This window comes from Megalobrama amblycephala, linkage group LG9 (genome assembly GCF_018812025.1).
Source record: "Megalobrama amblycephala isolate DHTTF-2021 linkage group LG9, ASM1881202v1, whole genome shotgun sequence".
In the NCBI taxonomy this organism is placed as follows: Eukaryota; Metazoa; Chordata; class Actinopteri; order Cypriniformes; family Xenocyprididae; genus Megalobrama; species Megalobrama amblycephala.
In genome coordinates this window covers 10,009,056-10,030,727 of record NC_063052.1, presented here as the reverse complement: position 1 = coordinate 10,030,727, position 21,672 = coordinate 10,009,056, and the positions used below count along the sequence as shown (strand labels likewise).

The 21,672-nt window shown below is 37.1% G+C and overlaps 1 protein-coding gene across 1 annotated transcript in view; it reads left to right on the top strand.

Annotated features, from left to right (window-relative positions):
- Window positions 1-21,672, top strand: part of col16a1 (collagen, type XVI, alpha 1) — a 91,866-nt gene that overhangs the window by 60,419 nt on the left and 9,775 nt on the right. Inside the window, 21 exon segments of the mRNA XM_048201530.1 lie at window positions 111-146; window positions 826-879; window positions 977-1,045; window positions 3,557-3,610; window positions 4,115-4,141; window positions 6,292-6,348; window positions 6,510-6,551; window positions 6,757-6,828; window positions 7,760-7,813; window positions 10,171-10,212; window positions 11,563-11,679; window positions 11,891-11,932; window positions 12,515-12,592; window positions 14,552-14,596; window positions 15,889-15,933; window positions 18,803-18,856; window positions 19,692-19,745; window positions 19,872-19,925; window positions 20,780-20,824; window positions 21,176-21,229; window positions 21,553-21,588. Coding sequence (XP_048057487.1) covers window positions 111-146; window positions 826-879; window positions 977-1,045; window positions 3,557-3,610; window positions 4,115-4,141; window positions 6,292-6,348; window positions 6,510-6,551; window positions 6,757-6,828; window positions 7,760-7,813; window positions 10,171-10,212; window positions 11,563-11,679; window positions 11,891-11,932; window positions 12,515-12,592; window positions 14,552-14,596; window positions 15,889-15,933; window positions 18,803-18,856; window positions 19,692-19,745; window positions 19,872-19,925; window positions 20,780-20,824; window positions 21,176-21,229; window positions 21,553-21,588 — 1,131 coding nt within the window.

Sequence of the window (21,672 nt, the reverse complement as noted above, 5' to 3'; positions counted from 1 at the left end):
TTGTTTTTTTTTTATATACTATTTTTTGAGAAATGTACAGGTCTCGGTTGTGTTTAAATAATTCCTTGACTGCACCAGCCCTTTGTAATGTTTTGATGTTCTCATTTCAGGGTGAGCAGGGACCTAGAGGTTTTCCTGGAGTTGCTGTAAGTGCACAAAAAGTATCTTGTTCTTTGGTGTTCACACATGGATTTGGCCCTTTGAGTGTGCAAATTTGCAGATTGTTGTTCTCTTTGAATTGTCTGTATTTTTTCTTGTCTACTTTTATCTGATACATACACTACTGTTCAAAAGTTTTAGGGTTGGTAAATGTTGGCAAATGTTTGATCAAAAATACAGTAAAACAGTAAAAACAGTAGTACTATGTAATATTATTACAATTTAAAATGTATTGTCATGTATTCCTGTGATGTCAAAGCTGAATTTTCAGCATCATTACTTCAGTCTTAAGTGTCACATGATCTTTCAGAAATCATTCTAATAGGCTGATTTGCTGCTCAAGAAACATTTCTTATTATTATGAATGTTGAAAAGAATGTTTGTGGAAACTGATCAATTTTTCAGGATGAAAGTTCAAAAGAGCAGCATTTATTTGAAATAGAAATCCTGTAACATTATAAACATCTTTACTGTAATTTTTGATCAATTTAATGCATCCTTGCTAAATAAAAGTAATATTTTCTTAGCAAAAGAAAAACGAAATCGTACTAACCCCCAGACTTTTAAACAGTAGTGAATAAGTCACAATAATAAATTAAAACAGCCCTGTTTAATATGTACCACATGTAAAAACCAAGTGTGAAATCAGTCATGTTTGTCCTACAGGGTCCAGAAGGACGTCAAGGACCCGCAGGGCCAATTGGACCAGCAGGACAAAGGGTAGATCACCAATGCAATGGCACAGTACTCTACAGGCCAAAAGAGACACTGGACACTGACCTCACTATTATCCTAATGTATTGCTTGATACCAATAGGGTTCAAAAGGAGAGATGGGACCACCAGGGCCACAAGGACCAATGGGAATGGGACAAATCGGACCTCCGGTAAGAGCATGTCGTGGACAAAAGGATTTTCCTCAACTAGGGAGGCAGACATTTTTTTCTGCCTCCCTTAATTATATAAATTTAATATCTGAATGCCATTATATAAGTACACCAATGAGCTAAAACATTATGACCACCTGCCTAATATGCTGTTGGTCCTGCCAACCCGCTGAGGCATGGACTCTACAAGACCCCTGAAGGTGTCCTGGGGTATCTGGCACCAAGACGTTAACAGCAGATCCTTCAAGACCTGTATGATGTAGAACCACCGTGGATAGAACATGTTGGTCCAGAACATCCCATAGATATTCAATTGGATTGAGACATGGGGAATTTGAAGGCCAGGCCCAGGGCAACACCTTGAACTCTTAATCATGTTCCTCAAACATGATGTGCCCATTTTGACGGTGGACAGGGGTCATCATAGGCACTCTGTTTGGTCTGCGGCTATGCAGCCCCATACCTACCGGAAAGCAATGCACTGTGTGTTGTGACACATTCCTCCCATAACCATCATTAAAGGGGACCTATTATGCCCCCTTTTACAAGATGTAAAATAAGTCTCTGATGTCCCCAGAGTGTGTATGTGAAGTTTTAGCTAAAAATACCCAACATATATTTTTTTTATAGCATGGTAAAATTGCCACTTTTTGGGGTTGAGCAAAAACGTTTCAGTGTGTGCCCTTTAAATGCAAATGAGCTGCTGCGCTCGGCCTAAGAGGGCGGAGCTTCAACAGCTGATTCTCCGAATATATGCTGCATGGAGATAGAACAGGTATAGTTTAGTTTAATTATGGTTATAACTTATATTGTCTTCTTGTTTTTAGCCACTATATTAGTACAAGCCAGTTTACCGATAAGATTTTTAACATTTATTGTACTTCACACAAAATATGAAGCATCTGTTTTCACTCTAGAAAATCACTGTAAGAGCTTAAAGGTGCCCTAGAATCAAAAATTGAAGGGAGCGATTTAAAGGGGCCGCAGCCTGAATCGGCGCATAGTTAATGATGCCCCAAAATAGGCAGTTAAAAAAATTTATAAAAAAAAATCTATGGGGTATTTTGAGCTGAAACTTCACAGACACATTCAGGGGACACCAGAGACTTATATTACATCTTTTGAAAAGACGTTCTACGGCACCTTTAATAAAACACAGTGCAAGTGTGTATTAAAATATTATCCATAAACTCTCTCTCCCTCTCCCTTGCATTATCATCAACATACACAGCAAAGTACACAGACACACTCGTTACAACTAACAGTAAACAAATATATAGAGACCCTATGCCTTTTCGGGTGGTGCTTAATAAACTGGTACACTTTATATCCGTAAATCAGCTCTGATGAACTGTAATAAAGTGCTCTCACCTTTATTACTGCCGTATCCAGTATCACTCTGGAGACTGTAAGCTGGATCACGAACAGTTTACTGATCTATACTTGAGTAACAACTTTTTAGCAGAGTCTCTGTTTTGTATCTTCCCTTTGTATTGGCATTGGCTCACAAAGCAGTCCGGTGTGAAATGATTCGCGTAGACATAAACAAATTTCGGTAGAGTTGAGGGGGCATTTTCTTCGAAAACAAAATGAATCCACCTCATCTTCAGCGGCTCAGATTTCAGGAGTAAATGGAGAGAGCTATGTGGATTAATCCATCCAGCTACAGAACACCTAAAACGCTTGGGAGACATTCTCATCAGTGCAGTAATGGCGGACTGCGTAAACTTGCTGTGAACTCACTCAGGGCGGTTCAATGTTAAAATGGCAGTGTCTGTCAACATTCGTGGGTGGGACCTGTGGCTATTTTGACTGCTTATGATTTATGGGGATTAAAAAAAAGGAGTGGTTGGATTTTTATAATTATAGGGTGGTTGTGTACACACACTGCCAACACACATTTATGTCCAAACACCATGCAAAAGTGAATTTTGCATAATAGGTCCCCTTTAAAATGTTTTGTGATTTTAGATGTGCTTTTGTTTGCTTGGACCAGACAGGATAGCCTTTGTTGCCCTCATGCATCGATGAGCCTTGGGTGCCCAAAAGCTTGTCGCTGATTTGTGGTTTGTCCTCTGACTGTTGGTAAATTCTCACCACTGTTGACCGAGAGAAACCCACAAGCTTTGCCGTTTCAGAGATCCTCTAACCGAGTCACCTTGCCATTACAATTTGGCCCTTGTCAAAGTCACTCAGATCTTTATTCCTGCCAATTTCTCCTGCATCCACCATGTTGATTACGAGAACTGATTGTTTAGCTACCTAGACCTTAATATGTGGCTTTGTTAAGAGACGATCAACGCCATTCGCTTCATTTGTGACTGGTCATAATATTTTGGCTCATCAGTGTACATTGTCTGTTTTGCATAATAAATAATGCAGTATAAGTACATATTTCACATTTATGATGTTAATATTCATGTTCACAATGTACTGATTCAATAAAAATAAGGGAAATTGGGAGTGGAGTGAGACACAGCCAGTAAATGATTTATATATTGTGTTTCACAGGGTAGGGATGGTACGACAGGATCGCCTGGAATACCAGGGCAGGATGGGAGTCCTGTAAGTTATTTATTTATTTCTTTATTCATTAATTCCTCTCCAGCAATCCTTTGATCAACTCCTCCAGCTTATTCCCTTATTGTGACAAACACTCTGTCATTAACAAATTCATGCAACCATATTGTCCATTGTTCATTGCTTTGGCGTCTAGAGACGGCATCAAACAAACTTCCATAAACTGCGTAGACAAAGGCAGCGAGAGTTTGTTGTCTTGCCAGAGCTCTTCTCATTAAAAAAAGCAAAGTTAGCGTTGTTTCTTCTGGCATCAGATGTTAATTACCTGGGGCTTTGTCGCAGAGAGCTTGAGGAGCGAATCCATAGACAGACTTGGGTCATATCCGACTCTGCCTGGATCCCTAACAGCAACACATTGTCTGCTTGCATCACGTCACCTGTCGCTGCTCCTCCCCGATCTACACTCATCTCGCTTTGCCCTGGAGAGTTACACACAATAACACTGTCTAACTGAGCCTTTGTGTGTGTGTGTTTCTCCTTGTCTTTCAGGGAGTCACTGGGCCTAAGGGTGACAAGGTAAGTGTCTGGATCAGTGAGCTGGGGAGGCGATTTCAAGGTCCCCCGAAGCAGTGAGATTGTGTATGTGTGGAGAGAAGGAGGGATAGGAGGAGTAATGTTTAGAGCGACCGTCTGTACGCACAATGATGTGTCCACCCTGGAGACACAAACAGACGCATAAGTCTGACAGAAGAGTTTGACAGTGCTGAAAAAGTTAAAAATGCCCTCGAGCTAAAACAGGACTATTAATTGGTGAATATAACAGCTGTCATCTGTAATCTGACAACATCACAGAGTATCAAAGAGAAAGGAAGTGAGCGTGAGGGAGATGAGAAAGAGAGACCTCGAAAGCAAAGGCCTGGAAATGCTTCATTCTTTAATGTCCTCTGTTGTCTCCCAGACTAATTTGTCTAAACACAGAGGAAAGTGGCAGCTGATATCAAATGATGCATATTCCTCCTAAGTGTGATGAAGTGCTCTGTCAGTCCTGTTGAGTGCCAGGATAGAATTCTACAGCGAAAACCTTTTGTAATTCGACGTCATGTGATGTTGAGTCACACTGTAACATGTCTGTGTGTGTGTGTGTGTGTGTGTGTGTGTGTGTGTGTGTGTGTGCGTGCACATGCATGTCATACATATATACACTACCGTTCAAAAGTTTGGGGTCTGTAAGATTTTTTTAATGTTTTAAAAGAAGTATCTTCTGCTCACCAAGCCTGCATTTATTTGATTAAAAATACAAACAAAAACAGTAATATTGTGAAATATTATTCCAATTTAAAACAGCTGTTTTCTATGTCAATATACAGTAAACTGTAATTTATTCCTGTGATCAAAGCTGAATTTTCAGCTTCATTACTTCAGTCTTCAGTGTCACATAATCCTTCAGAAATCAATCTAATATGATGATTTGATGCTCAAGAAACATTTATGATTATTATCAATGTTGAAAACAGTTATTTACATTTTTATTTCATGATGCTATGACGAATAGAAAGTTCAAAAGAACAGCATTTGTCTGAAATTAAATCTTTTGTAACATTGAACACTACCGTTGAAAAGTTTGGGGTCAGTAAGAATTTTAATTTTATTTTTGGGGGATAGAAATAAAATTAATCAATACTTTATTCATCAAGGATGAGTTAAACTGATCAAAAGTTACAGTAAAGACAATTATAATGTTAGAAAATATTCTATTTTAAATAAATGCTGTTCTTTTGAACTTTCTATTCATCGAAGAATTTTGAAAAAAAATTGTACACAACTGTTTTCAACATTGATAATAATAATGAATGTTTCTTGAGCATCAAATCATATTAGATTGATTTCTGAAGGATCATGTGACACTGAAGACTGAAGTAATGATGCTGAAAATTCAGCTTTGATCACAGGAATAAATTACAGTTTACTGTATATTGACATAGAAAACAGCTGTTTTAAATTGGAATAATATTTCACAATATTACTGTTTTTGTTTGTATTTTTAATCAAATAAATGCAGGCTTGGTGAGCAGAAGATACTTCTTTTAAAACATTAAAAAATCTTACTGACCCCAAACTTTTGAATGGTAGTGTATGTCTATATATATATATATATATATATATATATATATATATATATATATATATATATATATATATATATATATATATATATATATATATATATATATATATATGTGTGTGTTTATATAAATAGATAAAGATATAGATAGATAGATATAGATAGATAGAATAGATATAGATAGATAGAATATCATAATGCATATTATATGTTTGTTGTAGTTTAATGATCTTTTAGTTATTGTCAAAAAGCAAAAATAAAACAATAATAAAATGCATTTTTGTTATACACAAAAACATTCTGTATCATAATAATAAACATGATACATTAACTTTGTTGAGTTGCGATTCTTGCTTTTAATATAAGTTGAATATATCAGGTGTAGCTAGCAATACACTAATGGTGAGTTTGCTCCAATTAGCAAACACCTAGCAACGCCCTAGCAACCACCCAGAACACACTAAAACCATACAGCAACATAACAACCATTCAGAATACTTTAGCAACCACATAGATTTGCTGTTGCAACAACCTAGCATAGTTGTGGCAGTTTACTTAGAAAATGTAGAAATCATTGCAACTAAATTGTTTTTCTGTGTCATAGGGTGAACCAGGAGAGTGCAACTGTTTGCAATATACGTCCCCTGGAACTGGCGGACCTGTGAGCTAATGATTTATTTAATTGCTGTTAATCAGGAGGACATTAGCACACTCTTATACATATACACCCCGAAAATATTGGCTATTAAACATAACCTTTTAAAACACTCACTTCAGATCATGTCATTTGCAGTTCTGAACTTGGTTGCTCTTTTCTTGCAGGGGGTCCCAGGTGGTGAGAGCAGGTGGCAGCCCGGTCCACAGGTCTGACTTCCTTTTTCACTCTTTGTCTCCCTTCTGCTGCTTAAACGTCTGCATTTTGAGTTTGTAAAAGGAAAAAAAGAACTATTGGACTACTGAAGACATAAAAATGAATGTGGGAGTGATTGTAACTCTTTTAAAGATTAATGAATGCCCCCTTTTTTTTTTCTTTTTTTTTACTTATTTCATTTTGCTAAATGTGTCTTAGGGTCCTCCTGGACCACCAGGCCCTCCAGGTCCTCCAGGACCCCAGGGCTTCATAGGAATCCCAGGCCCACAGGTGAGTATTAAACAGATGGCATCATGGTGTACCTCTGCTTTTTCTGTCTGTTTCTCCTCCATCCTGCTGTCTTTGTGGGGCTTCTGTATTGGGAAGGCCTGCATGGATAACTCTGAGCTTCAGCTAAAGCAAATTTAAATGCACCAATAAATGTTTACATATAAAAACAAATGTTACTTTAGCAAATAATGATTAATACTTAAAGCTGCCATTAATGTAATGTAATGTAAATATAATGTCATGCAACTGTAATGTAGTTTGTAAAAGATCGCTATGTTAAATTTGCACGCTTTAAAGGGGCTTCTGGGACTTTTGGTTAGTGCCGTGGGATGTGCTTTGTTAACGGCTGTGCTTTTTTTAAAAGTTATTGTAAAGTAAATGTAGATATTAATGTAGCTTGTAAATCTAAAGCCTTAATGTGTAGTTAAAATATTGCGCAAAAATATGACTTAAATGCAATCTTAATTAATATATTAATTAAATAAGTGGTTGGGGATCGATCATGCTGCTTTTTCTTTTTAAAAACCATGCAGAGCTCACTGTGAGGTTGGTGTAAAATACACATGTCCATTGTTCATATGTATTATTCATCAGGTATTTTTTAAATGTAGAATGAGAAATAAGATGGTATTTCAGACCATCAACTTTACAATCACCCTGATAAACTGGCAAATTTACTTCTGTATGATCTCACCGTGAGCACTGAGTGGTCTTTAACCTGGTGTTGTGTTGATTTCCCAAGCCTCAGAAGAACTGAAATTAAAAAATAGACAGAGAAAGGCAAGTAAAATGTAAATGTCTACTCCGAGCTGGAACACAAACCAGGAGAGGGTCCAGGGCTTTGGCTACTTTCCCTCTGCCCCGCTGGAGAAGGAGGTGTCCAGATTGTGGCCACAAGCTAAACCAATTCAACCTCAGTTCCTTCTTACAGGGTATCCCTGGCAACGATGGCGTACCAGGGAAACCGGGTCCCCCCGGCCAAGCAGTGAGTAACCAGACAGGGGGAGGAGCTAGTGGAGTGCAACAGCTTTATTAAAGTATAAAACACAGATCAAGGAGCCTTGTTGGTCGACTTCTGCGTTGTTAGAAGGGGAGCAGGTTGGGCCTCTTTGAACTAATGCGGGGAGACGGAGCTCGCTAGAGGTGATTCACGAGGACAATAGCAATGACGAGCTTTTTTTATAATACAAAAAAGAACCAGTAAGCATTTGTAAGGATCTTAGCTCAGCACTCTGTGAGACGTCTCTGTTGCAGTGTGTCCTTTATGGCCGCCGATGGTCCCATTACCCTTTCGGTGTTAACTCACAGTCTCCAAGGCTTTGTGTAATGGTAAACACTGCCATTGTGTTGAGTTACGGTTAGGATGGCCATTACTGTGAGTGATGTGCCTACAGAAAGAGCCATTAGATCTTTGGTTGGAAGCAGGATTTCGGCATTAATGGCCCCGTCTCTCCGCACGCATATTTTCTCAGCTGGCCGGAGGCCCATCCTGGAATCAGAGCACCGGGCTTCCAGCCTGCAGAGGAAATTTGGCCAGACTTCAGTCCTGGTCCGCTCTGCTCCACTTCTATCGGCAGAATCCGACCACCAAGTTCTTCCAGAGCACAATCGGATCTAAACCATGTTATTCTTTTAATTCTCATTCGCCAACCCGCTAAAACAAGCTCAATCCCAAAGCTAGTTCATTAATATTCCAAATGAATTCTGACATTTACAGCCAAAAACACTAAATAGTTCAATTAAATGAGTAATGAATAACATAAGGAATTCAAATGGTCCTCTTAAAAACTAAAAAAATATTAAAACCGTAATTACAGTAGTTTGGATTAAAAGTAATTGGATGGCATAAGGTGCTATCATAAGAGTGGTGCCGGAATGAAACCACTTTACTGTGGAGAGCCCAAACCAGCCGGTGGTGAGAGGAGACGATGTACTTGAAGCACATCAGTATCTGGATGCTCATAGCACCTTCAAGAGCATCTGAGGGCCGCTCTCATCCTCGGTCAAGCTCTCAGGTTCAACTGTAGTTAGAGTAATATTCCAGTCCTCTATACCAAAAAGGGCCATGTGGGCCAATTGCGTGAAATATATTAGTTGAAGTGGAATTTGAGTTGAATTCCTTAAAATGCTTTAAAATTCTCGCTACATACTCCACATGAGTTCACATTGTGGGTGTTGCACAATGGAATGTTAGGAATTGTCTGTTTTTGTCCTTCTGGATATCTTGGCCCTGTTTACACCTGGTATTAAGATGCATTTTGGTCGATCGGATCACAAGTGGACGATGCTAAATACAGGTGTAATGGGCTCTAAAATGCTTTGAGGTTGTCCACTTTCGACCACTTCCTGAGGTAGTCGAAAACGCATTTGACCGGATTATATTCGTAGTGTAAACGCTCGTGTGGTCAAATGTGTTCATACTGCCACAAAAGTCCGCTTACTGACTTAATGTTTAAACATTATGGGAAGTGCGCTAGCCAGATGGGATTTAATCTTTGTCGGCTGAAGACCCAAGTTTGGTTTGAAGATGAAAAACGTACCAAGCAACATACATTCACTGCATTCGGCGTGGTATTGTGGCTGTCAGAGCAGAAATTAAAGCTGATGCTCTCTGTGTGTTGTTTTTTGTTGTTGTTTTTGTTGTGTCTGGCCGCGTTCATATTTCAATTGTGCGAGCTTCTTTCATCCATTAGATCAAAAGACAAAAAAAACATACATTCACCCACCCATAGACCCTCCCCTCGAAGAAATTGGTTGAAAATGGACAGAAGAGACCACTTAAAAAACCAGGTGTAAACGGGAATGTGTCTCCCTCGTCCACTTGTGATCTGATCGACCAAAATGCATCTAAATACCAGGTGTAAACAGGGCCCTTTTGTGCTCTGAAACTAATGCTTATTAAAGTAGGATGTGAAAGTAACTTCTTATCGATGCTGTAAATGACCAACTAGCATAATATTTTCAACCATAACTAATTACATTTTCATTTACATGTTTATAGATGCAATTAGCCAGCAAACTGTTTTGAAATGACAGCTTAATAAATGTAGCATAATGTGAAATAATGTATCACGTTAAATTATTCTCTGATTTTTTTTTTCTGAATAATTTCATGCAAAATAATTTCCTTATTAAAATGAGATTTTTGTTATTAATGACATAATGAGATCATAACTTCTATTTCAAAGCAATGCTTTCATAAATAACTTTTAGTGGACTGCATTGCCTTGGTCTCACCATAGTCACTTTCTTCTGAACTTTTGATGATAACTGCACATTCAGTTGTTATGAAAAGTGTTTTTGATGCAGTCACCATGTCTGACTGTCTCCTCCATCTTGCAGCCTCCTGTTCTTCTGCCTCAGGATTCAGCTTCCACAGGCAAGGTAAGCAAACAGTCTAATCTGCATCTTTATATTAACTGCAGGTGTTCAACTTTTATAGCATTATTAGAATGCATGTGTTATGAAACACTGGTGTTATCTGGTAATGTGTATAGAAATGTACACATTAGTATTTGTTGGTATGGTGTGAATACCAACCCCCAAATAATACACATACAACAGCAAGACATCGATGCCATGTGTACATTTTCATTTGGAAGATTTTTAGTGCCAAATAGCCCTTGGTGGATAGAGAGATGATGCAGGGAACACCTGATGCACATTGCCCAAATGAAAGTGCTGCATTTTTAGCCATATTTCATTTCAAGTATCCAACTATATAAATACATAGTTTATGATGCTTTCATGGCAATGCCATTAAAATTTGATTTTAACTACAATTAAAAAATTTGGGGTCTGTAAGTCCCATCTGCTCAAAAAAGCACCATTTATTTGATCAAAAATGCACTACAACAGCAATATAGTGAAATATTATATTTTTATATATTTAAATATTTAATATATATTTTAAAATGTAATTTATTCCTCTGATGGAACAGCTGAGTTTTCAGCAGCCATTACTCCAGTCTTCAGTGTCACATGATCCATTCATGTTAGAAATCGTTCTCATGCTCAAGAAACATTTCCTATTATTATCAATGTTGAAAACAGTTGTGCTGCTATAAGACGCAATTGTGAGTTTATAACTCGCAATTGTAAGTTTAAAAGTTGAAAAGAAGTCTGAATTGTGAGATGCAAACTTGCAATTGTGAGGAAAAAAGTCAGATTTGCTACATAAGTCGCAATTACCTTTTTAATTTTTTTATTTCATGGCGGAAACGAGCTTTAATAGCATTCTATCGTGCAATATGTTGCTTAAAAATCCCTGTCTGATGTTTATAAGATGTTCAGCAGATGCATTTAAGATGTTTACGATTTTATTTAGATGTTTATCAAATGTTTGTCGAAAAATAAGACACTTGAAATAGAACATAATCTTTTTCACCCATGTCTCAGTGATGTATGTGTGCTGTTTGGGTAGAGAATATCTCTGATCAGAGTTGGTTTAAAACTGATTTATTTTATAAACCCTATTTTTTTGGCTTTGAAACCTTGTGCATTCTTGGAGCTGAGGTTTGAATTCTTTCAAACTGCCATGTGAGAGCACGATATTTAACAAAATATCCTGTGTTTATATTTCATGCATACTCCTCAGTCTGTCTGAACCGCATTACTCTTCAATGCAGCAATGATATTCACTTGTATTTGCATGCCGATGCTGTGCATTTATTGTTCATGTGCTCCTTGAAGTGACTACACATGTGTTCCTGTCATGTGTATGCTTCACTATAGGAGGGCTGTGGCGAATGCTCCAAGGGCCTACCAGGTGTGCCCGGCATGGTGGGCTCTAAGGGCGAGAAGGGAGATCAGGGCAAGCCTGGCGCTGTGCCCTTAGAAGGATGTGAACGGGTGAGAGGGATGAATGATGGATGATGTGATTAGTATTAAACAGACAACGGTGTGGGTTTGTGTTCATAACATTGATTTGTTCACACTTGTTTTCTGTTTTCTGTTTGGTATTCCTTTTTGATTTCTACAGTACCCAATGGTTTTGTACAACATATAGTACTGTTTGAATGCACACAGATTTCTAAATCCATCTCTATGATCACCTTTACAGTGTTTTCAGTCGGTGCAGAGAGAGGAAACACCAAGTGGGCCTGTAAGTTGGTGGATAATAATATTCTATTATAAATAATATTTGTTTATAATAAGTTAATATTAAAAACAAGACAATTCAGAATCAGTTCTTTCTTTTGAGAGACAATAACTGCATTATCGTGCATTTTGCAGACTTTTTTCCATTCACAATCAGCTATATAACACACTGCATAAAATGTAATATCCAAAAAAAGCATAAGAGAGGCACTTTTAACTAGAAAAAACACTTAACTGCATAAATGACTCAAAACCATGATGAACAGCAGCATTTAGCTAAATATTTCACATAGGTAGTTAAACAAAGGCTCTCACTGAATCAAGTAATCATTCTTTAGAATTGGTTCATTTACATGAATGTCCAAACGACCCAGTTCACTAAATGAATCAGAATGCTAGAAAGAACACATTAGGGAAGTGTTATATCATGCGATGCTGCTACTCACTGGAAAAAGTAGCTTGTTATTTATTTTGAAAGTAGCTGAGTTACTATCACGCTACTGAAAATTGTCATTTATTCCATTGTACTGACACAAAAAAGCATTTTTTTTGATTGTAACCCTTTATGTCGGCTCAATGTTTTTAGACGGGTAACAGCGGTCAGTGTGTTGGTGCACCAGGGATTCCCGGATACCCAGGAACCCCAGGAGCCAAAGGAGAACCGGTAAGAGATTCAGATAACAGTTTTATTAGGGGCTTTCGCTCCGAATAGTTATAGGAACTAGCCTCTAGAAATGGTTCCCAAGAACTGATTTCTCCCCCGGGCCATGTTCTTGGTTGCAGTCGCACTGGAATAGAACTCTAAAGCGGCCAACAGCGGCATCTTTAAAGGGTTAGTTCACCCAAAAATGAAATTTCTTTCATTTATTACTCACCCTCATGCCGTTCCACACCCGTAAGACCTTCGTTAATCTTCGGAACGCAAATTAAGATATTTTTGTTGAAATCCGATGGCTCCTTGAGGCCTGCATAGGGAGCAATGACATTTCCTCTCTCAAGATCCATTAATGTACTAAAAACACATCTAAATCAGTTCATGTGAGTACAGTGGTTCAATATTAATATTACAAAGCGACGAGAATATTTTTGGAGCGCCAAAAAAACAAAATAACGACTTATATAGTGATGGCCGATTTCAAAACACTGCTTCAGGAAGCTTCGGAGCATAATGAATCAGTGTATCGAATCAGCTGATCGGAGCGCCAGAGTCACGTGATTTCATCAGTTTGGTGGTTTGACATGCGATCAGATTCATGATTCGACACAGAAGAATCATAACGCTCCGAAGCTTCCTGAAGCAGTGTTTTGAAATCAGCCATCACTAAATAAGTCGTTATTTTGTTTTTTTGGCGCACCAAAAATATTCTCTTCGCTTTATAATATTAATATTGAACCACTGTACTCACATGAACTGATTTAAATATGTTTTTAGTACCTGTATGGATCTTGAGAGAGGAAATGCCATTGCTGGCTATGCAGGCCTCACAGAGCCACCGAATTTTAACAAAAATATCTTAATTTGTGTTCCAAAGATTAACGAAGGTCTTACGGGTGTGGAACGGCATGAGGTGAGTAATTAATGACATTATTTTAATTTTTGGGTGAACTAACCCTTTAAGCACGGTATTTACAAACGCTAAAAACCGGTGGATGGAGGATGCCGTGATCACGTTGTGTTTGTTGTATGTTGTGGGTTTCGTGATAACGGAGATGGAATGTAAACGCATAATTTATGCGACTGAAAGAGCAAAAAGTGGGGTTAAGAGATGAAATCTCCAATGACAACTTTCAGTATATCATCTAGGCGGAGACAAAAACACAACCCTGCAAACAACAGGTATATGCAGGTTATCGCTGTTTTCCATGTTTGTGAAGTAAATACGTTTACACGGCTTTTTAAAATTGCCGGGTGCCAGTGTTTGACATGCGTTTAACCAATCAATGTACACTTATGTCACAGATAGTTCCTATAGTGCTGGTTTAGACCCTACTCTGAAGTAAGAGTTAATAAAGGAGTTCCTAGAACTAAAATCATTCCTAGTTCCTGCGGTGCGAACACGGCAAAATCCGGGTACTTCAGCCAATAGTTCTAGGAACTATGAAAAGGTTACTCCGGTGTGAAAGGCCCTATTAGTACCAGTGCCAATTAGAGAGGATAAAAGAGCTCTGCTGCACCCTAACACAATACTATAATTTTATAAGCAAATATGTTATAAAAATTATATATAACACACTCAAAATATATTATTCTGTCCCAGATCTGTGTTATCAGAGGCTTAGGGATGATCTGAAAAGGTGGGGGTGGGGGGACACATTTCTAAACCTTATCATCTTGACTCATGAATATTAATTAGGTGATGTAATGTATGCCCAGTCATCCTAAATGATTTGCTGAAAGCCAATTAGGTGGGAGCTAGGCAAAGTAGCATTACTTACCGCCTGCACATTCATTCAGTTCACTGCTGATGCAACCGGTTGGCAGAGGCTTCTGCTCGGTCTTAGTCATCATGCTGAATTGCCAGTAATGATTATTTTCCAAAAAGGTGTCCCCCCCCTAACCCAGCTATAATGGTTGTTCCGCTTGTGTTCTATAAAACATTATCCTCGTCTGTTTTCACTGTAGGGTCCCAGAGGTGAGCGAGGACCCCCTGGTCTTGTTGGAGCCCCGGTGAAGTTTCCTCTTTCCCCCAGATTGTCTCCCTAAAAGGCAATTTCTAGCAGGATTCCCTTTTTTTAGCCCTCTTTTCTGAGACTGAGTGACCTCAGATAGCTTTACAGTACAGTCCGTATCATAAGAGACAAACCAATGCTGAGATCTTGTTTCAGAAGTGCAGCATACGGTGAACTGCTCTGCATGACTTCATTTAGTCATTAGCATTTATTCCCACGATGCAGTGTTTGTTTGCACGATCTATTTTCTTTCAGGTTCAGTGTTTTCAATTAGGACAGACCAAGAAGTAAAAACAGCATAGGAGATACTCTTTGCTGTGAGGTTAGAGAGCCCCCTACAGGTTTGGAAGAGAAATGCAGAAGGTTTTCCAAAAGAGTCCCAAACCTGTGTCTAACCTAATTTCATGATGGAAATGAGAGTTAAGACTTTGTGCCCGTTTTAACTTGTGTGCACTGGCTGGGGAGGATTCTTATTATAGACCAGGAGTCTGCAACCCTTTTTGATATGAATTGCCTTGAATCAATTTTTTTTGCAATGTGTAAATGCACACAACCTTTTTTTGTTGTTGTTTTTAAACAAATTAATGTTTTTTGTTTGTATGTTTTTTTCAAAAAAGAATGCATTTAATTGCTCAAAAGTGACATTAAAGACATTTACATTGTTACAAAATATTTCTATTTTAAACATTCTATTCATCAGAAACTCCTGGGAAAAAAGTCACAGTTTCCATTCAAAAACATTTTAAGCAGCACAACCTTTTTCAGCATTGATAATAATAAGAAGAAATGTTTCTTGTGCAGAAAATCAGCATATTAGAATGATTTCTGAAGGATCACGTGACACTGAAGACTGGAGCAATGATGCTAAAAATTCAGCTTTGATGTCACAGGAATAAATTACATTTTAAAGTATGTATTAAAATTGAAAACATTTAAATTGTAATATTATTATGCTCTGACATTTGTATCAGTTATTGCTCTGCAAAAAAGCAACAAATGGAACAAACTCACTGAAACCCATAGAAAGTTTATTGTGATTCACTTTGAGCTGTGCGTTGGTCCGCACAAATTGTTTGTCCGTAATGCACAGTTCCGTTGAGCTTCATCGCACTTTAGTACTAACATCACATTCAGTTCAAAACAAAGTGAAACAGGCTGCATGACAATGAGAAATGAAGAGGTAGATTTAGGACTTATTAGGATTGCTTGTATTTGTTTGCTTGTTGATTTTGCCCATTATAAAGGAATATGTTTCTCTTATGTTGTTCTCTTATTATCTGTCTTTCATAGGGCAATATTGGTTTCCCTGGTGCGCAAGGACCCCCTGGCCTGACTGTAAGTCAAAGCACACCAACTCACAATCAGCTCAAACAAACACATTCAGAAGATGTTCAATTACCTCAGAAAAGCAGCTCATCTTCTCTCGTGCAGCATAATAAATGCCATGACATAGAAATAAAACTGTACTGTTGTGGTTCTTGTTCAATTACCTCTCCATAGCCATTGCGTATGTGGTGCTGACAGGTTATTTTGCAACGCCTAGAATGGCATGTTTTAGCAATGAATTGGTGAATCGAGTCTGAGTCAGAATGGATTTTATTTTAATGCCGTCCAGCTTTATGCTTTGTGAGCTTTATCTGACTCTCTTTAATGCGCTTCAATCGAATCTGAAACAACAAACTCAGCGGTGTAGATTTTTTGCCGTTTTTTTTTTTCTTTTCCTATTAGCACAGAAAAACAGAAAATAAAGATTTACAGTATAGGCTGATGTTTTCCAAATTGAAATTTTCTGTGGAATTGATCCACTAATAGAATGATATATAACTGAACCACTGAGGAGACTGTGCAGTCAGCAAGATTCAAGAGAATAACAGAAAGACATTGGCAACAGAGACAGGGGCATTTTTCCTCTTTATTTCTAGCTTATTATTCAAATACTGAAGCCCTCTCCTATTTCTGTTTAATGTACAGAGACAGCTATAAGTGAGCCATTATTAAGTTCCTGAAGAGTCTAAACATTGGCTCTGTGACAGTTTCTTTCAGTTCTTTCTTGGTTTATGTGATATTTCAACATCTGGCTCAACCAGTGGTGTGAATTTGGAACAGACTACTTTAATCATTCATAAATTAAACAAGCTAAAGGTGCCCTAGAACTTCTTTTTAAAATATGTAATATAAGTCTAAGGTGTCCCCTGAATGTGTCTGTGAAGTTTCAGCTCAAAATACCCCATAGATTTTTTTTTATTCATTTTTTTTAACTGCCTATTTTGGGGCATCATTAACTATGCACCGATATAGGTTGCGGCCCCTTTAAATCTTGTGCTCCGCCACGCCCGGAGCTCGCTCTTGCCTTAAACAGCAAACACAAAGTTCACACAGCTAATATAACCCTCAAAATGGATCTTTACAAGATATTCGTCATGCATGCTGCGTGTATGGATCGGATCATGTGAGTATAGTATTTATTTGGATGTATTACATTTGGTTCTGAATGAGTTTGAGGCTATGCTCCGTGGCTAACGGCTAATGCTACACTGTTTGAGAGATTTATAAAGAATGAAGTTGTGTTTATGCATTATACAGACTGCAAGTGTTTAAAAATTAAAATACGACGGCTCTCTTGTCTCCGTGAATACAGTAAGAAACGATGGTAACTTTAACCACATTTAACAGTACATTAGCAACATGCTAACGAAACATTTAGAAAGACAATTCACAAATATCACTAAAAATATCATGTATCATGGATCATGTCAGTTATTACCGCTCCATCTGCCATTTTTCGCTGTTGTCTTGCTTGCTTACTTAGTCTGATGAATCTGCTGTGCACATCCAGACGTTCTGCCCTTGTGTAATGCCTCGATCATGGCCTGGCATATGCAAATATTGGGGGCGTACACTGTTACGTAACAGTCGGTGTTATGTTGAGATTCACCTGTTCTTCTGAGGTCTTTTAAACAAATGAGATTTATATAAGAAGGAGGAAACAATGGAGTTTGAAACTCACTGTATGTCTTTTCCATGTACTGAACTCTTGTTATTCAACTATGCCAATATAAATTCAATATTTAATTCTAGGGCACCTTTAAAGGGGACCTATAATGCCTATAATGACCTAAGATGTAATATAAGTCTCTGGTGTCCCCAGAAATGTGTCAGCTCAAAATACCCCACAGATCATTATAACAGCTTGTCAAATTTGCCCCTATTTGGGTGTGGAAAAAAAACACGCCGTTTTTGTGTGTGTCCCTTTAAATGCAAATGAGCTGCTGCTCCCGGCCCTCTTTCCAGAAGTAAAAGAAAATATCTCCCTTTGCATTGAACTTTGAGCATCGTACCTTGGCAGATGTTGTTTATGCTCAAACAGCAACATTACACACTAACTAAAGTTAAAATAGTGAAATCATAATCAACCACCCCTTTAAACAAGTTTTAGACTTGCTGCTGGTAGCTCTTAATTTCATTTTTATTATTTATGCTGTTTTATTTTATTTTTTTATGACGTTGCGGTCCATTTGCCCTTGACCTAGCTAAATAAAATATCCCTACAAAAATGTTGTTTTCTTCCCACAGGGCGTACCTTTACTTACAGTTTTCCTCAATCAATTTTAACTAAGGTCAATGCATTTAGAAAAAGTAAGTTAGTAAATAGGAACAATCAGTCTAGGAACATTATGAACTGTTTAGATCACAATGTTAATCGTTTAAAGATCATTGACCTTTCCTTAGGGAAATGTGTTAAATCGATTAAGAAAAAAAAAAGATACAACTCTAAGTGTTGTATCTATGCAGGAAGCATTTACTGATTGATCATCCAATATGATATTCAGCTCAGGTCTACACCATATTCATTATGCTTGCATTTGCTAAAAGGCATGTTTTGTCCCGTGACTATAAAGGAAAAAACAATAAAAACAAAAACTCTGCATCATTTGGCTGTGTTTCTGGAATACAAATGACATTAATTCATTTTCCTTACTTTCAACCCCTGCTTATAAAATAAATGGCAAGCTGGTGGCAGATGTATAAATTGTTTTGTATTGTGATTAAGTTTAAAATGATCTGAACTGCAAGGCGGTGGGTAACCAGAAGTATTCTCCAACAAGACTAAAAAGGCTGCTGGTTAATGTGTGATATTATAATATTAATATTTTTGCCGGCTCTCTCTCTAATGCCTCTTTGCTTTTTTTTTTTTTAATCAAAGGGTCAACAAGGTCAGAGAGGCACAGATGGACTTCCAGGACAGAAAGGTGAACAGGTGTGTCAACTTCAAGTATGTCTTGAGTAATTCAGGAATATATGGGTCAATGACATGACATGCATATTTTTTTATCCAAGTGCATTATTTCCTTTTAAAATAATTTGATAAATTCATGACATATATCACTTTATTCTATAAAACCTATTTAGTTTGAATTCATTTTTATACATTTAAATAATACATATTATATTTTGTTCTCTTAAACCCCCAAAATGTCAGGTGGTGCAACTGTCTGGATAAATGAAAACTATGAAATAAGAAAACTATTTAAAATGGTGTCTTAATAATAAAAAAATTTAATCTAGATACTATGGAATAATTTTAGGTTTGAAACCTTTCATATAAACTAATTTCATAAATATCAGTAGTTTTAAAGTTGTTGAGATAATTGAAAAACTTTGTCCAGCAATTTGTATATTCTCAAATGTAAGGGTGGCACAACTCCAAACATGGCTCTTTTATTATGAATTGACAAGGACCCCAACTGATCCTTGTGGCAAAGTAAAAAGTTTTGTAGATCTCTCTCAAATACTAAAAACTGCGAATTTCAAGTATAGGTAGGTTGGTACACTTTCCATGTCAGCTGGTACAACTACAGTACAGTATACATACAACAATTTGGTTTTAACGTCTGACATAAAAACAGTCAAAAATGAATTTAAACATTTTGAAATGTTATTTAACCACTGAAACATGCTTAAACACATTGTTCATGACTCAAAAATATGCATTATACACAATATCAGTTTTGAAAATAATAATGACCCGTATAGTAGAAAGGTGCCAATGTACAGTTTGCTGTGTTATTGAGTGGTTTTGATATTTTCTCAAGGGTTCAGCAGGAAATCCTGGCTATCCTGGAACTATGGGACCACCTGGACTCCCTGTAAGTGGAATCAACATTTTTCCCAAATGATCAGATGCAGAGGCATCTTATATTAGTGTAGTGGGATAACTGTGGGATAACTAAATGTTTGATTGGCAGGTTGAAATCGATTTTCCTTTTTTTCAGGGACTTAAAGGAGAGCGTGGCAATCCAGGCACTGTGGGACAGAAAGGAGAATCAGTAAGAATGCTGATGTTAAATTTACAGTGTCCATATTATTCAGTGACTTTCATAGTTTAACACAGTACAAATGTCTTGAAATGTTTAAAAATCATGTTTAAATGTGTATAAATACTCTATAGTTTAAAAGTTTTGGGTCGGTAAGATTTATTATGGTTTATGAAAGTTTCTTATGCTCACCAAGGCTGCATTATTTAATCAAAACTACAGTAAAAACAGTAATATTGGAAAAATGATTATGATTTAAAATAACAGTTTTTTTATTTAAATATATTTATAATGTAATTTATTCATGTGATGCAAAGCTGAATTTTCAGCATCATTACTCCAGTCTTACTCCAGTGTCACATGATCATTCAGAAATCATTCTAATATGCTGATTTGCTGCTTAAGAAATATTTATTATTATTATCAATGTTGAAAATAGTTGTGCTGCATAATATTATTTGTGTAAACCGTGATGATTTTATTCAGGATTCTTTGATGTGTAGAAAGTTTAAAAAAAAAAACACCATATATTTAAAATAGTAATCTTTTGTAATATAATGCAATATATTATGCAATTTATGCAATATAAAAGCCTTTACTTTCATTTTGATCATCTTAATTTCTCCTTGTTGAATGCAAGTGTCAATTTAAAAAAAAAAAAAAAAAATCTTACTGACTCCAAACTTTTGAATGGTAGTACGCACATGATATGCACAAAAATACTTACTTTTCAGACCCCCTTAACCCTTTATTCTCCTTTTATTCGGACTCTCCTTTGGAGAGTTCAAGCCACACAGGAACATACACAGAGGATATCTTATAATGACTTCGTAAACAGTGTTTGAAACTTTGCACTTGTTTTATAGGGCCCACCGGGATCTCCGGGTTATCAAGGACCGGTTGGACCAGCAGTGAGTAAACATCCAGTTTTAATGGTTCACGTATACTCTGACCCTCAATAGCACTGCACTTCATTGGTTGTCTTTTTTATCATTGGCTTTTTCAAAACAAACCCTTATCCCTTGAATGGGTGATAATCATGCACAGTATATATCTTAGAAGCCAGATTCCCTTTTGTATTCTCTTGTGAGTAATAGCTCTCAGATCAAACAAGCAAGCTTCAAACATTTTATAGATTCAATGTGAAAAACTGTTAGGAAACATTGATTTATGTTCTTTCCTTTCTCAAAAAGATTCAGCATTATTCTCAAAAACTGTGACAATTTGTAGTGTTAAACAACGTACGTTTTCTTGACCGGCAGGGTCCTAAAGGGGAAGGTGGAACGTTGGGACCCGTTGGACCAAAGGGAGATCAGGTATGAAAGCATGTTACTGATATGTCGGCAACAAAAATCATTCTTTCTGTATCCATCATATCCTTTGATATCACATTCTCGTGACACCTTATTCTTTCATAATACAATATGTAGAGCAAGTTGTTCTGTTTGCGTTTTCAAATTTGTAAGCCCAAGATCTGAGAAGTGTTCTAAACACATACCGTTTTTTCCTGGAAAATAAATATTTATAACTTTGTGTATCCACTCATATTCCCAGGTGGATCACCTTGATTTTGTTGCTGTGATTTTAGAACAGTAACAGTGATGCACACAGTAACAGTTCTCTCATCTTTTGTTTTCAGGGCTTCCAAGGAACCCAAGGATTCCCAGGACAACCGGTGAGATTTCAGTCATTATCAGTCATCATTCAGTCACTATTTCCCTTACCTGTCATATAGAGTCCTCCCACTCGCATTCTGGTA